This window comes from Pongo pygmaeus, chromosome 15 (genome assembly GCF_028885625.2).
Source record: "Pongo pygmaeus isolate AG05252 chromosome 15, NHGRI_mPonPyg2-v2.0_pri, whole genome shotgun sequence".
Taxonomy (NCBI): domain Eukaryota; kingdom Metazoa; phylum Chordata; class Mammalia; order Primates; family Hominidae; genus Pongo; species Pongo pygmaeus.
The window spans coordinates 22262820-22284913 of NC_072388.2; the positions used below are offsets into that span (position 1 = coordinate 22262820).

General features: G+C 49.8%; 1 protein-coding gene across 5 annotated transcripts; it reads left to right on the forward strand.

Annotated features, from left to right (window-relative positions):
* The first annotated feature begins 5876 nt into the window (after positions 1-5876).
* On the forward strand, positions 5877-15918 carry PCK2 (phosphoenolpyruvate carboxykinase 2, mitochondrial). Of its 5 annotated transcripts, XM_054448931.2 has the most exons (11): positions 6004-6062; positions 6574-6653; positions 8694-8939; positions 9996-10180; positions 10268-10471; positions 10840-11027; positions 11349-11511; positions 11786-12004; positions 14542-14679; positions 14949-15044; positions 15298-15918. In XM_054448931.2, the coding sequence occupies exons 4-11, from the start codon at positions 10123-10125 to the stop codon at positions 15750-15752; spliced, it is 1521 nt and encodes a 506-aa protein (XP_054304906.1). In that variant the 5' UTR covers positions 6004-6062; positions 6574-6653; positions 8694-8939; positions 9996-10122; the 3' UTR covers positions 15753-15918. The 5 variants fall into 5 exon arrangements, with proteins under 5 accessions (XP_054304909.1, XP_054304908.1, XP_054304905.1 ...); XM_054448934.2 differs by lacking the exons at positions 6004-6062; positions 6574-6653 and adding an exon at positions 5877-5937; XM_054448933.2 differs by lacking the exon at positions 6574-6653 and having other exon boundaries at positions 5940-6242.
* The last annotated feature ends 6176 nt before the right edge of the window (positions 15919-22094 follow it).

The following is a 22094-nucleotide window of genomic DNA, read 5'->3' on the forward strand; positions in this document are numbered from 1 at the left end:
TCCAAAAGGCCCAAGCCCACTCCTAGGGCCCACGTGAACCTCTTCCCTGGGTTTGCCCTCCCACGGCTGGGCCACATGACTGGTTCACACTTTCTGAGGTCAAAGGGTAGACAAGGGGTAGCTGCTTGCAGGAGGCTGTGGACAGACTTGGGATGGCCTGATGGGAGGTCCACATGGTGCCACACAAGGCCCCTTGCAGTCCAAGATGGTGTCAGGGGTGGGAGGCAAAGTGGGCCCAGCTGAAGGCCAGTGGCCGAAACTATATCCCCCTACACCATCACATTCTGGTGCAGAACCCTGAGGATTCCAAATAAAATACAAATCTGAACCTGGCTTTCCAGGCCATTGTGAAGTATGTATTTGTCAATGTATTTGTCAATGTATTTGTCAAGGTAGAAGAACAGAATATATTTTGTGTAACAGTTTGTTAGCCTGAGTTATACTTTTTTTTTTTTTTTTTTGAGATAGCTCTGTCACCCTGGCTGGAGTGCAGTGGTGTGATCTCGGCTCACTGCAGCCTCTGCCTCCTGGGTTCAAGTGATTCTCCTGGCTCAGCCTATCGAGTAGCAGACATGCACCACCATGCCTGGCTAATTTTTTTTTTTTTTTTTTTTTTTTGACACAGAGTCTTGCTCTGTCCCCCAGGCTGGAGTGCAGTGGCGTGATCTCGGCTGACTGCAAGTTCCGCCTCCTGGGTTCACGCCATTCTCCTGCCTCAGCCTCTGGCTGGAACTACAGGCACCCGCCACCACGCCCGGCTAATTTTTTTTTGTATTTTTAGTAGAGATGGGGTTTCACCGTGTTAGCCAAGATGGTCTCGATCTCCTGACCTCATGATCCGCCTGCCTCGGCCTCCCAAAGTGCTGGGATTACAGGGCGTGAGCCACTGCGCCTGGCCTAATTTTTGTATTTTTAGTAGAGACAGGGTTTCATGTTGGCCAGGCTGGTCTTGAACTCCTGACCTCAAGTGATCCACCCACCTTAGCCTCCCAAAGCGCTGGGGTTATAGGCATGAGCCACTGCGCCTGACCCGGAGTTATACATTTTAATCTTTTTTTTTTTTTTTTTTTTTTTTTTTTTGAGACAGGGTCTCGCTCTGTCACCCAGGCTGGAGTGCAGTGGCACAATCATAGCTCACTGCAGCCTTGAACTCCTGGGCTCAAGCTATCTCCCACTTTAGTCTCCCAAGCAGTTGGGACTACAGGTGCACACCACCATGCCTGGCTAATTTTTTATTTTTTGTAGAGAAGAAGTCTCACTAAGTTGTTCAGGCTGGTCTTAAACTCCTGGGTTCAAGTGATCCTCCAGCCTCTGCCTCCCAAAGCGCTGGGATTACAAGGCATGAGCCACCACACCCAGCCCGTTTTAAATATTTAAACACAAGGTTTGAGGGCCTCTATTTGTACTCCTGCCGCAGGTCCTACATATGTTAGAGATGTGTCTACATAAAAACAATTTAAACAGATGATTGTGCTATGAAGAAGAAGGGCAGGGTGCTATGAAATTTTCTTCCACGAAGACATACTCTAATACAAGGCCAGAGGGGATGTATCACAGGGACAGGTTGCCTAAGAAAGTCACGTTAAACCAAGACTGGTCAGGTGAATAAGAAGTGACCCTGCCTGGAGGTGTGGACAGAGTGGGAATTCCAGGCTGCAGAAACAACATATGCAAAGGCTCTGAGGCAGGAAAGATGTAGACATGTTCACAAAACTGAGAAAAGATCCATGTAGCCAGAGAGTAGAAAGCCTGGAAGGTGGGAAGAACAGTGATAGGTGAGGCTGGAGAAGTCAGCAGGGGCCAGATCATGCAGAGCCTGGGAGGTCACATTAAGGGTTTGGGCTTTATTCTAAGAGCAGGGAGAAGCTACCGTAGGGTTTTCAGTAGAGACATGATGTGATCAGATTTGTGTTCGAAAGGATCACGTATGTCAGCACTTTGTGTTTGTGGAGGAAGGCAACAATGAAATAAGAGTCAGATTAGAGGACTAATGCCATAACCAAGTTGAGCCTGGGGAATATCTGCAACTGGAAGCACACTCTGAGACAGAATCTTGTGTGCAGGTGGTTTATTGGGGGGGAGGGGCACGGGGGGGACTTTCAAAGAAAGAGTAGCAAGACCCGAGAGAGGGAACAGTTGAATGGCACTGCAGTTGTGATCAGCTGAGCCTAAAGAGCTCTGGGGCTGGGATGGACCTTCAGAGTTGTCCCAAACTGAGACAAAGGGCTAGGCCTCTGTACTTTATAACAACCATTCATTGGATACATACTGCCCCCAGGAAGCGGGCATTGCATTTGGTGAGACAGCTCCCTTTGGCCACAGGTAGTGCTCAAGGAAGTACTCAGCTGTGAGCCATCAGCAGCCAACACTCAGCAGCTGGAACAATGAGCATCATGATCCTGAAGCGGGAATCTGGGCTGCACACCACAGCATCACTACTCAGGGGGTGTGAGACTTCAAGGATGAACCCAGAGGCCCCAGAGAGGACAATGCAGATCACACTCTGCCCCCTGGTGGTACTCCTTGGACATGGGGCCAGCTGGTGGGCCAGGCTCTCCAGGCAGGGAACTAAAGAAAAGTGTGTGGCAGATAAGGGGAAATGAGCAGTGCAAGGAAATCCGCACGTGAGCCCCTTGCTCCGTCAGCCTAAAGCTAGAGAAGAAAGTAATGGTGGGGAAGAAGAATTCAGAAATGTGGCACTCATTCATTCTTTTCTTCAACCAACTTTTATTAAGTGCCTATTATAGGCCAGGTACTGCTAGGAACTAGGAGAAAAACAAGACTGAAATCATCACTCTAGTGAGGATTACACAGATATAAAAGTAACTATAGTATAGTAAAGTACAAAAATATAGGCATATACATGGGATAGAAGCAACACAGATGAAATAGATGTTCATTCTAACAGACGAACAGAAAAGGTGTGTGTGTGTGTGTGTGTGTGTGTGTGTGTGTGTGTGTGTGTGTGTGTGTGTTTGAGACAGAGTCTTGCTGTGTTGCCCAGGCTGGAGTGCAGTGGTGCGATCTTGGCTCACTGCAACCTCCGTCTCCCAGGTTCAAGCGATTCTCCTGCCTCAGCCTCCTGAGTTGCTGGGACTACCGGCGTGCACCACCACACCGAGCTAATTTTTGTATTTTTAGTAGAGACGGGGTTTCACCATGTTGGCCAGGATGGTGTGTGTTTAATTTGAGTGCAGATGCCCAGAAAAAGTTCACAGAAGTGCTCTGGAAACTTCAGAGTTCAGTACGTAGGAGAAAAGGAGGCAAGTGGGGATGTGAGGATGACAACATTAGATAAATAGGAGTCAGATTATGAAGGACATAAGATATCATGTGATGGAAAGAGCCTTGAAGAGATTTTAAGCTTAAGAGTGATATGATCTAATTTTTAATGGTAAATCAAGGGGACAGTATAGGATTTATGGGGAGAGGGGGACTTGGTAATTAGAGTCAGAAAGATGAGGATTCAGATTCCATTTCTCCTGCTAACCATTTGTGTGACTCTGAGCAAATGACTCTTTTTTTTTTCAATATACACAAAGCAATTTTATTTGTGTGCACTTGTGGTAAATAATTAGAACATTTCATTCATAATAGCATAAAAGTATAAAATATTCATGAATAATTTTTTTTCAGAACAGGAATGGAAGTTTATTAAAAAGCTTTAGAGCAGGAATGAAAGAAAGGAAAGTACACTTGGAAGGGGCCCAAGCGGGCATCTTGCAGGTCAAGTGCGGCATTTGACCTTTGATTTAGGGTGTTATATGTTGGCATACTTCTGGGGTCCTGCCTCCCTTTTTCCTTGATTCTTCCCTTAGGGTGACCGAGCAAATGACTCTTTAAGCCCGTGTCCACATATGTAAAATATAGTTGTGAAACGGAATGAGATTATGCATGCAGAGTTGCTGACACAGAGCCTGGCACCTACTGTCCATACCATAAACATTATTCTTCTCTCTTAACTTTCCAAGTGGATTTGCATGCACAGTGTAGGGAGTGGCTTGGTAGGGAGAGGGGTTGGTGTTTGGAGAGGCAGGAGTCCAAGAAGTGCCTTAGAAGCTATCACCTGAAGCCAGGTGAGAGATAAGCCCTGAACTAAGGCCCTGGCCATGGGGATAGTTGCAGACTTGAGGGCTAATTGAGAAGTAAAAATCCAAAGGTCCTGGCATCTGATTAGCTATGGAGGATAAGAATAGTCTAGACTGATTCCCTTTGGGGCAACTGGGCAGATGATGGTGCCATTTGCTGAGGTAGGAAACCATAAGAGCAGGTGCAGGATTATGGAGAACATGATGACCTTCAGGTCAACCATGCTGCCACCAGTGTGCACACCTTTAGGCCCAAAGGTTGGCCAAGAGGTATCTGTTTGCAGCTGGGTAAGTGTGGACAGAGTTTGGATCTACGAACTGGGGGGAAAGAGATCCAAATACATATACCTGAGGTTGAGTGTAGGCTAGAGCCTGAGGGGGAAGAGACGGGGACGAGTAGCAAGCCCATGGCCGGAGACCAGCTCTCCTTATCCCACTATGTTCCAGCACAGAACTCCAAGAAATCTAAGAATCAAGATTGTTTCTGTTGCAAGTGGCAGAACTCCAATTAAAATTCGCTTGAGCAAGAAAATAAATGCATCGATTCCTGTAACTGAAATCAGGAATCCATTGCTCGCCATCTCCCTGCTCTGCTTCCTCTAGGCTGGCTTCTGTCTCAGACAGGTTCCTGCTTTGCAGTGCCAAGCTAACACTCAGCAGTTCCAGGCTTATATTCTACCAGCTCAGCAACTCAGCAGAAAGAGAGCTAACTTCCAAAGTTTTCAGAAAAAGTCCCAGAGAGGGATCTCATGCCCATCCTTGAACATCCTTGATTGCTGTGGCCAGAGTGAGGAACACAAAAGTTGGCTAAGCTGCAAGCCTACCCCCAAGAGGGGTGATATCAGACCCACATGACAATACAGACTGAGGAGATGGTTCCCCAAAAGAAAATCAGGGTGCTATTACCAGAAAGGGGGAGTGGATGCTGAGCAGACACCCATCATAGATATGCTGAGTTTGAGGTGCTATATAGCATTGTGGGTGATATCCAGTGGTCTCAGGTTGGAGAGAGATGTCCCAATGGAGGTATAGCTTGAGAAATCACCTGAGGACTTTATGGTGTTAGTTGGGTGGGCAGATGAGTTTCCTCATTGGATTATGAAGAGAAAGAATGACCAGGCCGGGCGTGGTGGCTCACGCCTGTAATCCCAGCACTTTGGGAGGCCAAGGCAGGCGGATCACGAGGTCAGGAGTTGGAGACCAGCTTGGCCAGCATGGAGAAAACCCGTCTTTACAAAAAATACAAAAAAAATCAGCCGAGTGTGGTGGCGGGCGCCTGTAATTCCAGCTACTCTGGAGGTTGAGGCAGGAGAATTGCTTGAACCCGGGAGGCGGAGTGTGCAGTGAGCCGAGATCGCGCCACTGCACTCCAGCCTGGGTGACAGAATAAGACTCCGTCGCGGGGAGAGGGGGTGTGCCTGGGGAGGAGAATGACTGGATCAGAGGACCAAGGAAGAGACCCAGGGGTGGAGAGACTCCACCATTTCATGGTAAGGCAGAAAGGAGCCTTGATCAGGAGGAGAAACGGGGATTTAGGAGTTGGGGACTAAGCGGACCTTAGCATTGGGCACTTGGACTACAGAAAGGCCCAGGACTCAGGGTGTCGCGTCCCCAGGAGGAGGAACTGGAAAGGCAATGCCCAACCCCCTAACTTCTAGACGTCTGGCCCCTGTGGTCTCCCGCCCCTGGCCTCGCCCCTCGTTCCTAGCTTGTTTGCCACCTAGTGTCTCTCCCGGGAGCAAGAGTCCTCAAAGTTACATCATGTGCGGCTGGGAGGGCGGTGGCGGATGGGGGGGCGGGGCCTCGAAGTCGGGAGCCGAAGAGTGGACCCAGTCCTCCAATGGGAGAGGTGGGTTTGGCGGTTGGGAGGCAGGGGTTGGGGCGGCGGCTGGGCTGACCTGCAGCCTGGAGCCCCGGGGCCGAGGGAGCTGGCCTGCCGGCGGGGCGGAGGAAAGCTAGTGCCAGCCCTACCAGGTTCCGCCTCCGCGCCTGCCCCCCTCCTTTTTAAGCGCCTCCCGCCAGCCTCTGCTGTGGCTCGCTTCGCCGCGCTCCCTCCTTCCCCGCCTTCCATACCTCCCCGGCTCCGCTCGGTTCCTGGCCACCCCGCAGCCCCTGCCCAGGTGCCATGGCCGCATTGTACCGCCCCGGCCTGCGGTGAGTCACCCCCGGCCCGGGGCCCACCCGCACCTTCCGCTGCGCTTGCCCCCTCGGGGCTGCCAGTGGCGCTCTCCTGCTCTCAGCCTCCGCCAGGTTTCCCATCCTAGGCGGAGGCGGGCAGGGGCGACTGCTGTGGGTCCAGCCTCCCGCGCCGCGCGTCTCTTGGGAGGGCAGCCGGCCGGTGCTCCTCGTTTCCGCCTGCACCTCCCCTTCTCTGCCTCGCTCGCCTCTGACCTCGCGATCTCTATCTGCCACTCTCAGAACTTCCTCTCCCTCCTCGCTCCTCTCTGCTGAGCCGGGTCTCCGCATATCCTCCTTTCCTTCCCAGATACCTCCCTCGGACCTCTAACGGGTTCTCAGCCAGCGCCCCAGGGTACTTCGAGAGGCAGCAGGGCCCTGGGGACAAGGGTACGTGAGCCCCGGGAGACTGAGCTCAGAGCCCCCTAAAGAAGGTGGAAGGTTAAATATCCATTCCTGGGCTCTCCCGGACTGAAAGGACTGAAACCTAGCTGGAAGTCCAGAGCAGCCCGAGGGACCTGGGGCCAGAGGAGGGAGGCAAGCAAGGTGGGAGGAGGGCGCCAAGTTGCCTTCGTTTCTTACATGGCTGGCTTCTTCCTCTGTCCAGGCCTGGAGCCCCCAGGCTCGTCCTGTTTGTCTGCCCGTCCTCTTAGTCTCCTATTTATTCTCTGAGGCCTCTCTTTTTAGCTTTTGTCCCAGAGTCGGAAGTGACCCACATCTGTCGCACAGCCCGTTCCACTTGGGCAGCCCTTGTGGGTGGTCTCTGAAGGAAAGGTCCCACTTAGAGGGCTGTAGGAGGGTGTGGGGGCTTCACAAGAGATAACGTGAGCCAGGCTCCAGGGAGAGAGAGGCTGTCCTCAAGACTGTGTGCTTGAAAATTGATGCTCACGGAGAACTTCCCTCTGAGGCAGGAACAGACCCAGGTCCCAGTAGCCCTCCTCCCCTGCCCCTGGGGCCACACTGATCATCTGTCCTGCTTTAGCGGAAACCACCGCAGCTTCTACCCCAGACAGACTCAAGCTCCCGCATCCATGCTCTGAGCTTTCTCCCTTCCCCAGGCTAACACCCGCTGGGTCTGAGCTGCCAGCAGGCTGCTGTTCCACCCTCCCACCAACACCAAAGCTCTCTAGGCATGTGGCCTCTAGGAAGGAGAGCCAGGGGAAGCACGGGGTCACGTGGTCCTGGGCGTAGGGGCAGTTTCTGATGGGCGAGGCCTTGGTAGAGGAGGAGAGTAACATCCCTTTCATGGTCTTTGCTCTCTCGGGCTTACTCCACCTTGAGTCCAGGCCAATCAGAGCAGACCTTGCTTCCCTGTCTCCCAGGGCCATGAGAGGACAGACAACAGGACGCTGACCTCCTGAGAATTAAGCCCATGAACCCCAGCCAGTGACACTCATTCCCCAGTGGTCAACCTTCCGCAGAGTTCAAAAAACTTACCCCAGGGCAACATTTTATGCAATCATTGTTGGTCCAAGTGGGCAGCAGCAGATCAAGGCCTGGAAGCCCAGCATCCAGTCACCTATTCTCTGTGCAAGAGCCCTCATCTGGAAACCTGGCACTGGAAGGACTGGGACCTTTGCTTGAAGCTTTCATAGTCTTACAGCATACACACCAGAAGGAAAGAATAAAAACAGCTGACATTTTAATTTATAAAAAACTATACTTGAAAATGGAAATAAAATGGATGAGGCTTCAAACACCAGACATATGAAGTTGTCACCTGGGCCCAACTTCTTGTCTTGACACTTGGGCCAAAGGCCCTTACTCATTTCTTTTTTTTTTTTTTTTTTTTTTTTGAGACAGAGTCTTACTCTGTCGTGCAGGCTGGAGTGCGGTGTCGCAATCTCGGCTCACTGCAACCTCCACCTCCCGGGTTCAAGCGATTCTCCTGCCTCAGCCTCCTGAGTAGCTAGGACTACAGGCACACGCCACCACATCCGGCTAATTTTTATATTTTTAGTAGATGGGGTTTCACCATGTTGACCAGTATGGTCTTGATCTCCTGACCTTGTGATCCACCTGCCTCAGCCTCCCAAAGTGCTGGGATTACAGGCGTGAGCCACCATGCCCAGCCATCTCCCTATTTATTTCTAAACTTGATTAAACAGTTAAACATGGGCATGGGCTATACAAGCAGTAACATTAGCATGCCTACATGTATACTTCCACACAGCCAGGCATGTGCCTTTTTTGCTCATTTGGCCATATCTGTCCCTCGCTGAGCAGGAGACACCCTCCTCAAGCCTTATAAAGGCTACAAGATACATGTGTCCTGAACACATCCCACACACCAACTGCAACCTGCTCTTCATGGTCCCTGCATGCAGACATGTTTTAGCAGGCTGCAGCCCAAGCTTTCTGTCTCTCCACCACCCGCCTTGTCCACTCTCGATGACAGCAGCTAGCTCATTGCCTCTGTTTCTCCTATAGGCTTAGCCGGCATGGGCTGAGCCCCTTGGGCTGGCCATCATGCCGTAGCATCCAGACCCTGCGAGTGCTTAGTGGAGATCTGGGCCAGCTTCCCACTGGCATTCGAGATTTTGTAGAGCACAGTGCCCGCCTGTGCCAACCAGAGGGCATCCACATCTGTGATGGAACTGAGGCTGAGAATACTGCCACACTGACCCTGCTGGAGCAGCAGGGCCTCATCCGAAAGCTCCCCAAGTACAATAACTGGTAAGCCTTGGGCTCCACAACTTGCAAGATAGGTGCACTGAGGCCACTTTGGGTTCACCAAGGCAAAATCAACTTAACTAGAACATCCCAATGGAATGACTAAGAATGAGAGCTTTGGGGTAAACGGACTGAGAAACTGGGATTTGCTCACGCCTATAATCCCAGCACTTTGGGAGGCCAAGGTGGGTGGATCACCAGGTGTCGGGAGTTTGAGACCAGCCTGACCAACATGGAGAAACCCCGTCTCTACTGAAAAAAAAAAAAAAAATACAAAAATTAGCCCAGCATGGCGGCGTATGCCTGTAATCCCAGCTACTTGGGAGGCTGAGGCAGGAGAATCACTTAAACCCAAGAGGCGGAGGTTGCAGTGAGCCAAGATCGCGTCATTGCACTCCAGCCTGGGCAATAAGAGCGAAACTCTGTCTCAAAAAAAAAAAAGAAACTGGGATTTTTTTTTTTCTTTTGAGACGGAGTCTCACTGTATCACCCAGGCTGGAGTGCAGTGGCATGATTTCAGCTCACAACAACCTCTGCCTCCCGGGTTCAAGCAATTCTCCTGCCTCAGCCTCCGGAGTAGCTGGGATTACAGGCATGTGCCACCACGCCCAGCTGATTTTTGTATTTTTAGTAGAGACAGGGTTTCACCATGTTGGCCAGGTTGGTCTCAAACTCCTAACCTCAAGTGATCCACCCACCTCAGCTTCCCAAAGTGCTGGGATTACAGGCATGAGCCACTGCACACAGCCTGGTTTGTAGTTTGTATTTTATTTTAATGTTAAATGAAGAAGCTGATATAAATAAGATCCTTTGCTTTTTTTTTTTTTTCCTCACCAGTTCAGGGAGCTTTTGCCAGGGGCAGAGACCCCCAGAGGGCTGGGACCTTGGGGAACACCCCTTAGATGGGACAAAACCTGGAGGAAGGGACTGAGATGTGATTGGGTGGGGAAAAATAAGGCCAACAGAAGACCTGGAGTCAAAGCTGGACTTGAAAAAGTAGGTCTGGGGACAAGGGAAACCTGCTGGCCACCATCTTCCTGACAATCCCCTCTCCCCCAGCTGGCTGGCCCGCACAGACTCCAAGGATGTGGCACGAGTAGAGAGCAAGACGGTGATTGTAACTCCTTCTCAGCGGGACACGGTACCTCTCCCGGCTGGTGGGGCCCGTGGGCAGCTGGGCAACTGGATGTCCCCAGCTGATTTCCAGCGAGCTGTGGATGAGAGGTTTCCAGGCTGCATGCAGGGTAACCAGGGCAGAGGCACAGTGGCAAGGGCATGGAAGACATGAACAGGTTTGGAACCCTTCATCCAGGGGATGCCTTCCTCCACAGGCCGCACCATGTACGTGCTTCCATTCAGCATGGGTCCTGTGGGCTCCCCGCTGTCCCGCATCGGGGTGCAGCTCACTGACTCAGCCTATGTGGTAGCAAGCATGCGTATTATGACCCGACTGGGGACACCCGTGCTTCAGGCCCTGGGAGATGGTGACTTTGTCAAGTGTCTGCACTCCGTGGGCCAGCCCCTGACAGGACAAGGTAAGCACCTGCTCTGCCCCAAGGGGGACACAGAGGCCTTCTTGTACTCGGAGGAAATCCCAAATCCTACCTCTCCACAGACCCTAAGAACCTGTCCTCTCTGGCAACCTAATTCCCAAGATCCAGAGCAGCAGTCCCAGCAGAGGGATGAGGCTGTGTTTGCAGAGCACTTTGCACAAGATTGAGAAAAATCCGTGTCCAAGAATAGGGGCATGGAAGCTGATGGTTATGAGGTGGGGAGCTTCAGCCACCTCTTGGTGCTGCTACTGCTCCCAAGTGTCTCTCCTGCCAATCCCTGATCCCTCTGGCCCCTGACACCCCAGTTCCTGATGCCGCTGCCAGCAGCCCCATGACCCCATTGTCCCCAGGGGAGCCGGTGAGCAAGTGGCCGTGCAACCCAGAGAAAACCCTGATTGGCCACGTGCCCGACCAGCGGGAGATCGTCTCCTTCGGCAGCGGCTATGGTGGCAACTCCCTGCTGGGCAAGAAGTGCTTTGCCCTACGCATCGCCTCTCGGCTGGCCCGGGATGAGGGCTGGCTGGCAGAGCACATGCTGGTGAGGGCCTGGTGAGAGGCAGGGCAGCTGCCGGGGACAGGGCAGGGGTGGGGCCTGGCCAGTCTGCCTCAGCCTCACGTCCCTCCTGCCAGGTGCCAGGCTGGTGGGCGGGGACTCTACTTGAAGGCCCAAAGCTTTGGCCTCAGGCTGCTGAATGTTGAGGTTTCCCCTGCCACTAACCCAGGCCTGATGGCAGGGCAATCACTTATATAGTGAATAAACATTGGTCCTCCCTATTAGACCCTAGCTGCCCTTCCCCATGCAGACCATGCCCTGACCTTTGGTGACCTCTTTCTTATTCCCTCTCTCCCCAATGCACAGATCCTGGGCATCACTAGCCCTGCAGGGAAGAAGCGCTATGTGGCAGCCGCCTTCCCTAGTGCCTGTGGCAAGACCAACCTGGCTATGATGCGGCCCGCACTGCCAGGCTGGAAAGTGGAGTGTGTGGGGGATGACATTGCTTGGATGAGGTTTGACAGTGAAGGTGAGGGACCCTCAGATCACACTCTTGGTTCTGGCTCTTGTCAGAGCCTCGGGGTCTCCTCTGTAGTGTTCACAGTGACTTTGTCAGTGAGAAAGTTTCCTGAACACCCAACCCTGCTCCATTCCTCTGGCAGCCCAGCCACCCTAGAGACAGCCTTTCCTCATCAGATCTTGGGTCCATCTCAGGACAGGGTGGGGTGGAGCAGGACCTTCTTTGGTCTTACATCTCAAGTTTTCCTTGTTTGGTCCTTCCTTTCTTTCACTTCTCCTAACAGGTCGACTCCGGGCCATCAACCCTGAGAATGGCTTCTTTGGGGTTGCCCCTGGTACCTCTGCCACCACCAATCCCAACGCCATGGCTACAATCCAGAGTAACACTATTTTTACCAATGTGGCTGAGACCAGCGATGGTGGCGTGTACTGGGAGGGCATTGACCAGCCTCTTCCACCTGGTGTTACTGTGACCTCCTGGCTGGGCAAACACTGGAAACCTGGTATGTGCGGTGGGGAAGGTGTGGCACAGCCTCCAGGCCTCAGCACCTTAATGGTGGAAAAGCTTTCTCCACAACCTCCAACCATCTTCTAGGACTGCCAGGAGGTACAGAAGTCATGAACGTTTGCAGTTTCCAGTCCCAGGCAAAATCTCAGTTCATGTCCCAACTCCACCAGTCACTGGTTTTGTGATCTGGCTAAGTTGCTCAACTTCCCTAAGCTTTAGTTTCCACATCAGTTGAATGAGGGTAGTCGTGATAGTACCCATCTCATGAGGTTGTTGGAGGATTAAATAGTGCATAAAAAGGGTTTAGCACACTGACAAATACACAGTAAATTCTCAATAATAAATACAGGCTGGATTTTTTTTAATGAAAGGAAAAGGAAGGACTTTTGAACATTCTTACAGAAGGTATTGGGCTCCAAGCACTATCCATAAAGTTTGGCCCATTAGGAAAAGAGGAAAACTGCCTCCTCTGCTCCAACTCTCCTCCTGCCACTTGGCTCCCACTGTCCCCTGTATAATAACCACTGTCTAAAGGTCAGTATTGTTACCCTCACCCTTCTCCTGTCCCTCCAAAGCATTCACCCCAGTCCTTCCTACAAAATCAGGTCAGTGCTTGAGTCTTTCCCAGAAGCTAGTTTCTGAATCCTGTCATTACTCTGGGCACCTGGGAGTCCCACTTCTCCCTCAGCCCTGCACTCTGGACCTTCAGTATTTTTTCCATGGCCTTCTGCAGTCAGGCAGTCCAGACACCAAGAGGCAGGGGCAAAGAAGAGCATGGGAGGGGAGGCTGGCCTTGTGGTCACTGAACCCTATATTCAGGTTTGCCAGGCTGGCCTAGCAGTCACCCTCCTTGCTTCATCTAATCACCCTTTATTTTTACTAACACCATCATTAAGCCCCCCTCAGCCTTCCCACCCAACTGAGAAATCCAAGAAACTTTCATCTTTCCCCACAGGCTATTTCCCCAACCCTTTCATCATCTCCAGATTTGGGGGCATAACTAGGGCATCTTGTCCCCAGCTTCAATTCCCAGAATAATACCCTGTGTTAGGATCCTGCACTGAGGGCTGATGAAGGATGGCTCTTATCTGCGATGGCAGGCAGAAGCTGGCGGATGGGAGAGGGTGGGGATTTTGGCCCCGTGGCTTCCCCACTCCCCAGGTCTGACCAGCAACCTCCAGCAGAGAAGGCGCCATGTCCACTCAGGGGCCACACAGTGGTGCTTCATACATGTGCCACTGACTTAGTCCCAACCCCCCTCCAGGACACCTGAAGGTGCCAAGTGTGACCTAGGCTCCTGAGGTTATCCCTACCCATGTGATATCCCTATCTCTCTTTTTCAAGCCCTATCACTTCATCAGGGTCTAAGCAAGGCAGGGAAATCACCAACATTTTGTTAGCTTTAAAATCAATTCCTTGCTGGGCACAGTGACTCACATCTGTAATCCCAGCACTTTGGGAGGCCGAGGCGGTTGGATCACCTGAGGTCAGGAGTTCGAGACCAGCCTGGCAACATGGCAAAAACCCGTCTCTAATAAAATACAAAAATTAGCCGAGCATGGTGGCTCACACCTGTAATCCCAGCTACTCAGGAGGCAGGAAAATCGCTTGATCCCAGGAAGCAGAGGTTGCAGTGAGACGAGATGGTGCCACTGCACTCCAGCCTGGTGACAGAGTGAGACTCCGTCTCATAAATAAATTTATTAAATAAATAAAATCAGGCCAGGCGCAGTGGCTCATGCCTGTAATCCTACTACTTTGGGAGGCCGAGGTAGGCAGATCACCTAAGGTCAGGGGTTTGAAACCAGCCTGGCCAACATGGTGAAACCCCATCTCTATTAAAAATACAAAAAAATCAGCCAGGCATGGTGGTGGGTGCCTGTAATCCCAGCTATTGGGGAGGCTGAGGCAGGAGAATTGTTTGAACCTGGGAGGCGGAGGTTGCAGTAAGCCGAGATTGCACCACTGCACTACAGCCTGGGCAACAGAGCAAGACTCTGCCTCAAAAATAAAAAGATAAAATAAATTCTTATTTGCATTTTGATAACTTAGGAGAGTCTGTCTTCCCCAGTTTGCCGAAGGAAAGCCAATTGTCTGAAGTACTAAGCTGACATTCTCAGTTTTTGCTTTAGGTTTGGGTATTTATTTAAATAGTAATCTCACAAATAATGTAATAGTTTCTGGGGGAAAAATTATTATAACCTTATGCCCATATCAAACCCCATTCCCTTGAGCCCTGGTCAGTGTCAAGTGCCAGTAGCTTGGCACAAACATTAGTGCCCTGCCAAACCCCAATTCCTCTCCCACTCTTTTCTCACATAGCTCAGCTGGCCGCACCTTCATGGCTAAATAACCTGAGCTCTTGGAGATGCCCTGGCTCCCTTCTTTCTGCTCCTTATCACACAAGGTTCTAGGCAGCTGATGAGGCAAAAAAAAAAAAAAAAAAACCCTGCAAGAATGTGTGCCCATGTATGTGTGTGCTGGGGGTCGACATGACCTTGGAAATAACAGTGTTTGTATTTCCTCTGCCAGGTGACAAGGAGCCCTGTGCACATCCCAACTCTCGATTTTGTGCCCCGGCTCGCCAGTGCCCCATCATGGACCCAGCCTGGGAGGCCCCAGAGGGTGTCCCCATTGACGCCATCATCTTTGGTGGCCGCAGACCAAAAGGTAAACAACATATGAGCTCCATGTTCTTGGCAAAAGGGCTATCTCTGTATTAGGGACTACCTCCCTCCCTCTGATCCAGAGCCTCAGCCTGGATCTCACCTGTCTCCAGAGTTCTCCCCTGGTGAATGCAAACTTGGGAGGAGGCAAAGGGTCTGAAAATGGGATAGCCGAGGTCTTAGGAGAGAGAGTACCAGTCAAGCTCACTGGAAGGGCTGGAGTTAGGGTCCAAAGAAAAGGGCTGCCTGTGACTCTGTTCATTGGTGATCTAGGGGTACCCCTGGTATACGAGGCCTTCAACTGGCGTCATGGGGTGTTTGTGGGCAGCGCCATGCGCTCTGAGTCCACTGCTGCAGCAGAACACAAAGGTGAGCACCCTCGCCATTCCTCCCTCTCCTCTGTGTGCACACAGCACCTCCTCTCTCCCTTCCAGAGCCAGACCTTCCTTTTGTCCACCCCTGGAGTCTGATATGGCCCCACCTCTTCCCACTTCTATCTTTTCCCCATCCCTGAAGATATTCAGAACCATAAGCCTTTCACAGCTTCCTCCAACTGGATGCAGGTGCCCTTCCCTTCCCCAGTGAGAAGGAAGATTCCTTACCCATCTTGCTTCCCCCCCAGGGAAGATCATCATGCACGACCCATTTGCCATGCGGCCCTTTTTTGGCTACAACTTCGGGCACTACCTGGAACACTGGCTGAGCATGGAAGGGCGCAAGGGGGCCCAGCTGCCCCGTATCTTCCATGTCAACTGGTTCCGGCGTGATGAGGCAGGGCACTTCCTGTGGCCAGGCTTTGGGGAGAATGCTCGGGTGCTAGACTGGATCTGCCGGCGGTTAGAGGGGGAGGACAGTGCCCGAGAGACACCCATTGGGCTGGTGCCAAAGGAAGGAGCCTTGGATCTCAGCGGCCTCGGAGCTATAGACACCACTCAGCTGTTCTCCCTCCCCAAGGACTTCTGGGAACAGGAGGTTCGTGACATTCGGAGCTACCTGATAGAGCAGGTCAACCAAGATCTGCCCAAAGAGGTGTTGGCTGAGCTTGAAGCCCTGGAGAGACGTGTGCACAAAATGTGACCTGAGGCCCTAGTCTAGCAAGAGGACATAGCACCCTCATCTGGGAATAGGGGAGCCACCTTGTAGAAAATATGAGCAATTTGATATTAACTAACATCTTCAATGTGCCATAGACCTTCCCACAAAGACTGTCTAATAATAAGAGATGCTTATCTATTTTACACAAGATTTGTGCTGTTTTCATTTCCCACCTATCTTCACAGGCTTCCCTCTAACACCTGTCTCACAATCTTCTTCCAGCCCCTGGAAGAAGCACAGCCTGGCACAATCAAAGATCTGTTTTACAGGCAGCTCTAGCACTGGGTCACAGACATAGGAATTGCTGGGAGAAGGCACTATCCACTCTATGCCCTGAGTTCTTAAAAAAAAAAAAAAAAAGGTGAAGCTGGGCATGGTGGCTCACGCCTATAATCCCAGGACTTTGGGAGGCTGAGGCAGGCAGATCACGAGGTCAGGGGATTGAGACCATCCTGGCTAACACAGTGAAACCCCATCGCTACTAAAAATACAAAAAAAAAAATTAGCCAGGCGTGGTGGCGGGTGCCTGTAGTCCTAGCTATTTGGGAAGCTGAGGCAGGAGAATGGTGTGAACCCAGGAGGCAGAGCTTGCAGTAAGCCAAGGTCGCGCCACTGCACACTCCAGCCTGGGCGACAGAGCGAAACTCCATCTCAAAAAAAAAAAAAAAAGTGGGGGGCCTCAGCAAGCTGCTCAGTACAGCCCCCAAGCCTAAAATTCCTGATCTCCCACTTAGATTGCAGAAACCTCTACAACCCCATTCTCCAGTGAAGTGGCTTCATTGTCAGTTCTCAAATTTGTTCTTCCCCCTGCCTGACCTGGCACTGGGAGTTGCATAGTATTCATGGAAGCATATTCAATATTAGGACAGCTAACAACACTTCTGTAGCACCTTCTGTGTGCCAGGCACTGCTGAGACCAGCTTGGTCGGGGAGACCTTAACCCAGCAGTGCTAGAGGAATTTAAGACACACACAGAAATATAGAGGTGTGGAGTGGGAAATCAGGGGTCTCACAGCCTTCAGAGCTGAGAGCCTGGAACAGAGATTTACCCACGTGTTTATTGACAGCAAGTCAGTGATAAGCATTGTTTTTATAGATTATAGATTAACTAAAAGTATTCCTTATGGGAAACAAAGGGATGGGCCAAAATAAAGAGATGGGCTCTGGCTGGTTATCTGCAGCAGGAACATGTCCTTAAGGCACAGATCGCTCATGCTATTGTTTATGGTTTAAGAATACCTTTAAGCGGTTTTCTGCCCTGGGTGGGCCATGTGTTCCTTGCCCTCATTCCGGTGAAGCCACAACCTTCCAGCGTGGGCGTCATGGCCATCATGAACATGTCACAGTGCCGCAGAGATTTTGTTTATGGCCAGTTTTGGGGCCAGTTTATGGCCAGATTTTGGGGGCCTGTTCCCAACATGTCCCCCTTATTTGATTTGCAAAGCGATAAAAGCAAAGGCAGCTTTGTCACGGTGAGCTACTTGCAGGAGTTGGGATCTGCATCTGTGGACTATACAAAGACAAACAACACAAATTAAAAGCACAATCATCATTGAAATCACAGAGCTTCCAAGTGTTTTTACCCATTTTAATGGGTTACTAGCTGCTAATATGTCTGCAGCTCCTTCAAGCACTCCACTTCCTGGCATTAAGGTCAGGTGTGCCTGGGATGCCTTAAATATTTGTTCTTTTAATTTTGCAATATCCAAAGACAAGTTTGTAGAGTGTCCTTCTAGATGCTTTTTTATTCTTTCCCAAATTTTGATCTTATTGAGAGCTATTAATGGTTTCCACAAATCCTTGTGTTTAGCTCCTACAACAGGCCATATCATTTGAGGCTAAGGTGCCACTATACTGCCATGCTTCCAGATAATAGGAACTCTTGCCATACTTCTTATCATTTCTACCATCTGACCGTTTTGTTCAGACCAGCTGAACATAGTGTGGCTGTGGCATGCAGACTGAGAGGTGTAATTCAAGCTAAACATCCCCTTAGGGGACCAATTAATAATGATTCCATAGGAATCGTTGCACAGCCCTGCTGCCTGTTCTGCAATGCAATCTTCCTAAACAAGTACGTTCATTTTTTCTAACTGGGTCCAATCCTGTTTACAAATAGGTTTTTGAAGGTGGTATGCCTCAGTTATAGGAGCAGATTTATTATGGTAAATACTGAGATCAGAAAGCATGTGTAACTGTGTCATAGAGTGATTACATCCAGACATTATTGCCAGCCAAGATTGATAAATATGCCCAATAAGTATAATTGTTCTCTGTGTCAGCCCTTGTTGAAGAAATACTCATGGCAATGGTGATCACCGCTATCATAGCTACCATTAAATTACTCATTGTGACTGGTTGTCCCACTTTCCTCAGGTTTTCTTCCACCATCTGTGACAGCTTCTTGATCTGTCCCCAGGTGGGTGGCTGTGTTCGACGGGTGTTGCTTGTGACAGTTGGGGTCCTCCTCAGCATCAGTCTTGACATGGCTGCAAGTAGGGGGTCCTCGGGATCCTCCCAGAATCTCTTCCTCAGCATCTGGCTCATGATAAGGTTTCAGGTGTCTTGATGATATCCAAATCAGCTGTTGATTTTAGCCTGGAGAAACACAAGCATAACCTCTACCCCAAGTTTATTATTTTACCTATTTCCCAACTTTCTCTTATCAGATCTCTCCACCAAACCAGTTGTTCTGCTTCTGTCTTTGCAGCTGGTTTCTGTAGATGCTGTTCTGCTGCTGATAACATCTGGCCTTTGGGCAGGCTCAAAAAATTTAAAGTTAATAATGCTAGATTCAGTTGCATCTGTGGTGTTCCATATTCCCTGTTTTCCCCCCACTGCTTTTGCAACTGCTGTTTTAGGGAGAGATTCATTATTTCCACTATGGCTTGTCCTTGAGAATTATATGGGATACCAGTAATGTGTTTAATATTCCATATAGAGAAAAATGTAGCTTTAGATTGGCTAGTATAGCCTGGGGCATTATCTGTTAACCATTTTAAAGGTATAGGTCTGGAGGTTTAACAATGGCCGCCATCAAAAATGAGATTCTAAACCATGGTGGGAACTTCTGTCTTTTCACTTGAAGCGGTTTTTTTAAACCTTGCAAATGTTTTCTAGTCCCACACCAGGGACATACCTCATTTCATGCATCATATTTGACTGTGAGGTCTATATAATTGTTCTGGAATTAGAACTTGTGCTCCCCATTGTTGTAATAAATCTCTTCCCCATAAATTTATAGGTACAGAAGTTACAACTGGTTGAATAGTCCCAGGTTGTCCATTGGGCCCTTCACAATGCAAAACAGAACTACTTTGATATACTTCAGGGGCTTTGCCAACTCCAACTATGTTAAATTGAGCAGGTTGAATTGGCCAAGCGGACGGCCAGTGCTGTAGAGAAATGATTGAAATGTCTGCTCCTATATCTACCAAACCTTTAAATTTCTTTCTCTGAATAGTTATTTCACAGGTAGGATGTTTATCGGTAATTTTATTTACCCAATAAGCTGCTTTGCCTTGTTTATTTGTGCTTCCAAATCCTCCTGTTTGTTTAATTTCACTTTTCCCCATTCCCACATATGACACAATCAGGAGCTGTGCTATGCACTCTCCTGGCTCTGCTTTCCAGGGAACAGAAGTAGATATAACAATTTGAATTTCCCCATTGGAATCTGAATCAATGACTCCTGTTCGTATTTGTACCCCTTTTAAATTTAAACTAGACCTTCCTAGAAGTAATCCTATCGTCCCCGCTGGCAAGGGTCAACCGTCTGTTGGGAACCTTTTGCGGGAGTTCCCCAGGCAGAAGGTTCACAGCTTTTGCGCAGCATAAATCTACTGCGGCACTACCGGCTGTGGCAGGGACAGACACTGTACAGGGGTGAGGGAATGGCCTGAGCCAGAAATGTCCCGGTTTGGAACGGAGCCTGGGACGCGCCCCTCACGGCGTTTCCTAAAATCGGGTTCCAATCTTTATCAAACTCAGAGTGACGCTGATTAGCCCAATGTTTTCCTTTTTTACATTTTGGACATATTTCAGGCTCAGCAGTTTTCTTTTTTCCCCTATCTGGCGGCCTGACTCGCTGATTTTTTCTACATTCTTTTTTTAGTATGACCATGCTTCCCACAGTTAAAACAAGCTCCAGGAAATGGAGTATTTCCTTTATCCACTCTTGGTCCTGCCATTGCCTGTGCCAACAAAGTAGCTTTATGCAGATTACCTCTGATACCATCACAGGTCTTGATACAATCAACTAAATGTACTTCCCCTCTAACAGGTCACAGAGCAGCCTGGCAATCAGGATTAGCATTGTCGAAAGCTAATAACCGCAACACTATATACTGAGCAGCCAAATCTGCAATCACCTTTTTAAGAGACTCCTGTAACTGAGCTATAAAATCCACGTACGGTTCTTTTGGTCCCTGCTTTACAACACTAAAGGAAGGGTATTGTTCTCCACATGAAGTGATTTTTTTCCCAAGCTCTAATGCACACTCCTCTAAGCTGTTCCATGGCATCATCCTATATGACCACTTGTGCATCTAAACCAGCCCAGCCGCTGACCCAGAAAAGTTGGTCTGCAGTTATATTAATATGAGGTTGGGACTGGGCGTTGCGAGCAGCCTGAATGGAAGCTTCATCTGCCCACCAAGTTTTAAATTGTAAGAACTGAGCAGGAGTTAGACAAGCTCTAGAAGGAGCATCCCAGTCAGTAGGAATCATCCGACTGGAAACAGCAACATTCTTTAACAGTCCCATTACAAAAGGAGAACCTGGTCCATACTGATTAATAGCCTGTTTAAATTCTTTGAGTAATTTAAAAGGAAAAGGCTCAAATGTAGCTATAATGTTGATCTAGGGGGTGTATTCTCACAGGCAACTGTCAAAGCCTCTAAATCACCCTCTCGTCTAGCTTGCTGAATTCCTGCCTGAATAGAACTGAGAGCAGTCGCTCGAGGTGCTGCTTGAAGAGTCACTGGGGCAACTACTTTTCACCCAGTGACCTCTGGAAAAGAAAGATCTGGAGAGTCAGGCCACTCTTTTTCTTCAAAATAATAATGATGGGTGCAGAAGGGTAGGGATGAACCTCTCCCTCCTTTGCCACTTTAGCTTTAGCTGGCAAACAAACCTGCTCTGTTACTTCTTCTGTTACTTCATTATACTCTCCTTCCTCATCATCAGTGTGAAAAGGTTCCAAGGTGGAACGAACCACAGCCCACACTTGTCCCACTGTTACCCTGATGCGTCTGAGCTCCCCTTCTTACTCACCACGGGGATTGTTTTAAGAGTACTCGGGTGTCCTCCAGCTTAGTTCCACGTTCTCCAACTGTTGCTCCGGCGACACTTAGACCTGGATTCGAGCCCCCACATATGGGCACCACTTGCCAAGACCAGCTCAGTCGGGGAGACCCTAACCCAGTGGCACCAGAGGAATTAAAGACACGCACACAGAAATATAGGGGTGTGGAGTGGGAAATCAGAGGTCCCACAGCCTTCAGAGCTGAGAGCCTCGAATAGAGATTTACCCACGTATTTATTGACAGCAAGTTGGTGATAAGCGTTGTTTTTATAGATTATAGATTAACTAAAAGTATTCCTTACGGGAAACAGGGATGGGCCGAAATAAAGGGAGGGGCTCTGACTAGTTATCTGCAGCAGGAGCATGTCCTTAAGGCACAGATCACTCAAGCTATTGTTGGTGGTTTAAGAACGACTTTAAGCGGTTTTCCACCCTGGGTGGGCCAGGTGTTCCTTGCCCTCATTCCGGTAACCCCATAACCTTCCAGTGTGGGCAACACGGCCATCACGAACATGTCACACTGCCGCAGAGACTTTGCTTATGGCCAGTTTTGGGGCCAGTTTATGGCCAGATTTTGGGGACCTATTCCCAACAAGGCACTGTTCTAAGCACATACCTAACAACCCTTTGGGGGAATTACCATTTTACAGATGAAGTAACAAAGGCACAGAGAGGTCAAGTAATTTGTCCAAAGCTTCACAGTTAGTAAACAATAGAGCTAAGGGTTAAAGTGATAAAACTGCAAAGACATGTCTTTCATAGTAGTATAGACATCTAGAACTGCAAGGACCTTAGAAGTCACCTATTCTGCTGGGCGCAGTGGCTCATGCCTGTAATTCCAGCACTTTGGGAGGCCAAGGAGGGCGGATCACCTGAGGTCAGGAGTTCAAGACCAGCCTGGCCAACATGGCGAAACCCCTTCTCTACAAAAATACAAAAATTTGCCAGGCATGATGGCAGGTGCCTATAATCCCAGCTATTTAGGAGAATCACTTGAACTCGGGAGGCAGAGGTTGCAG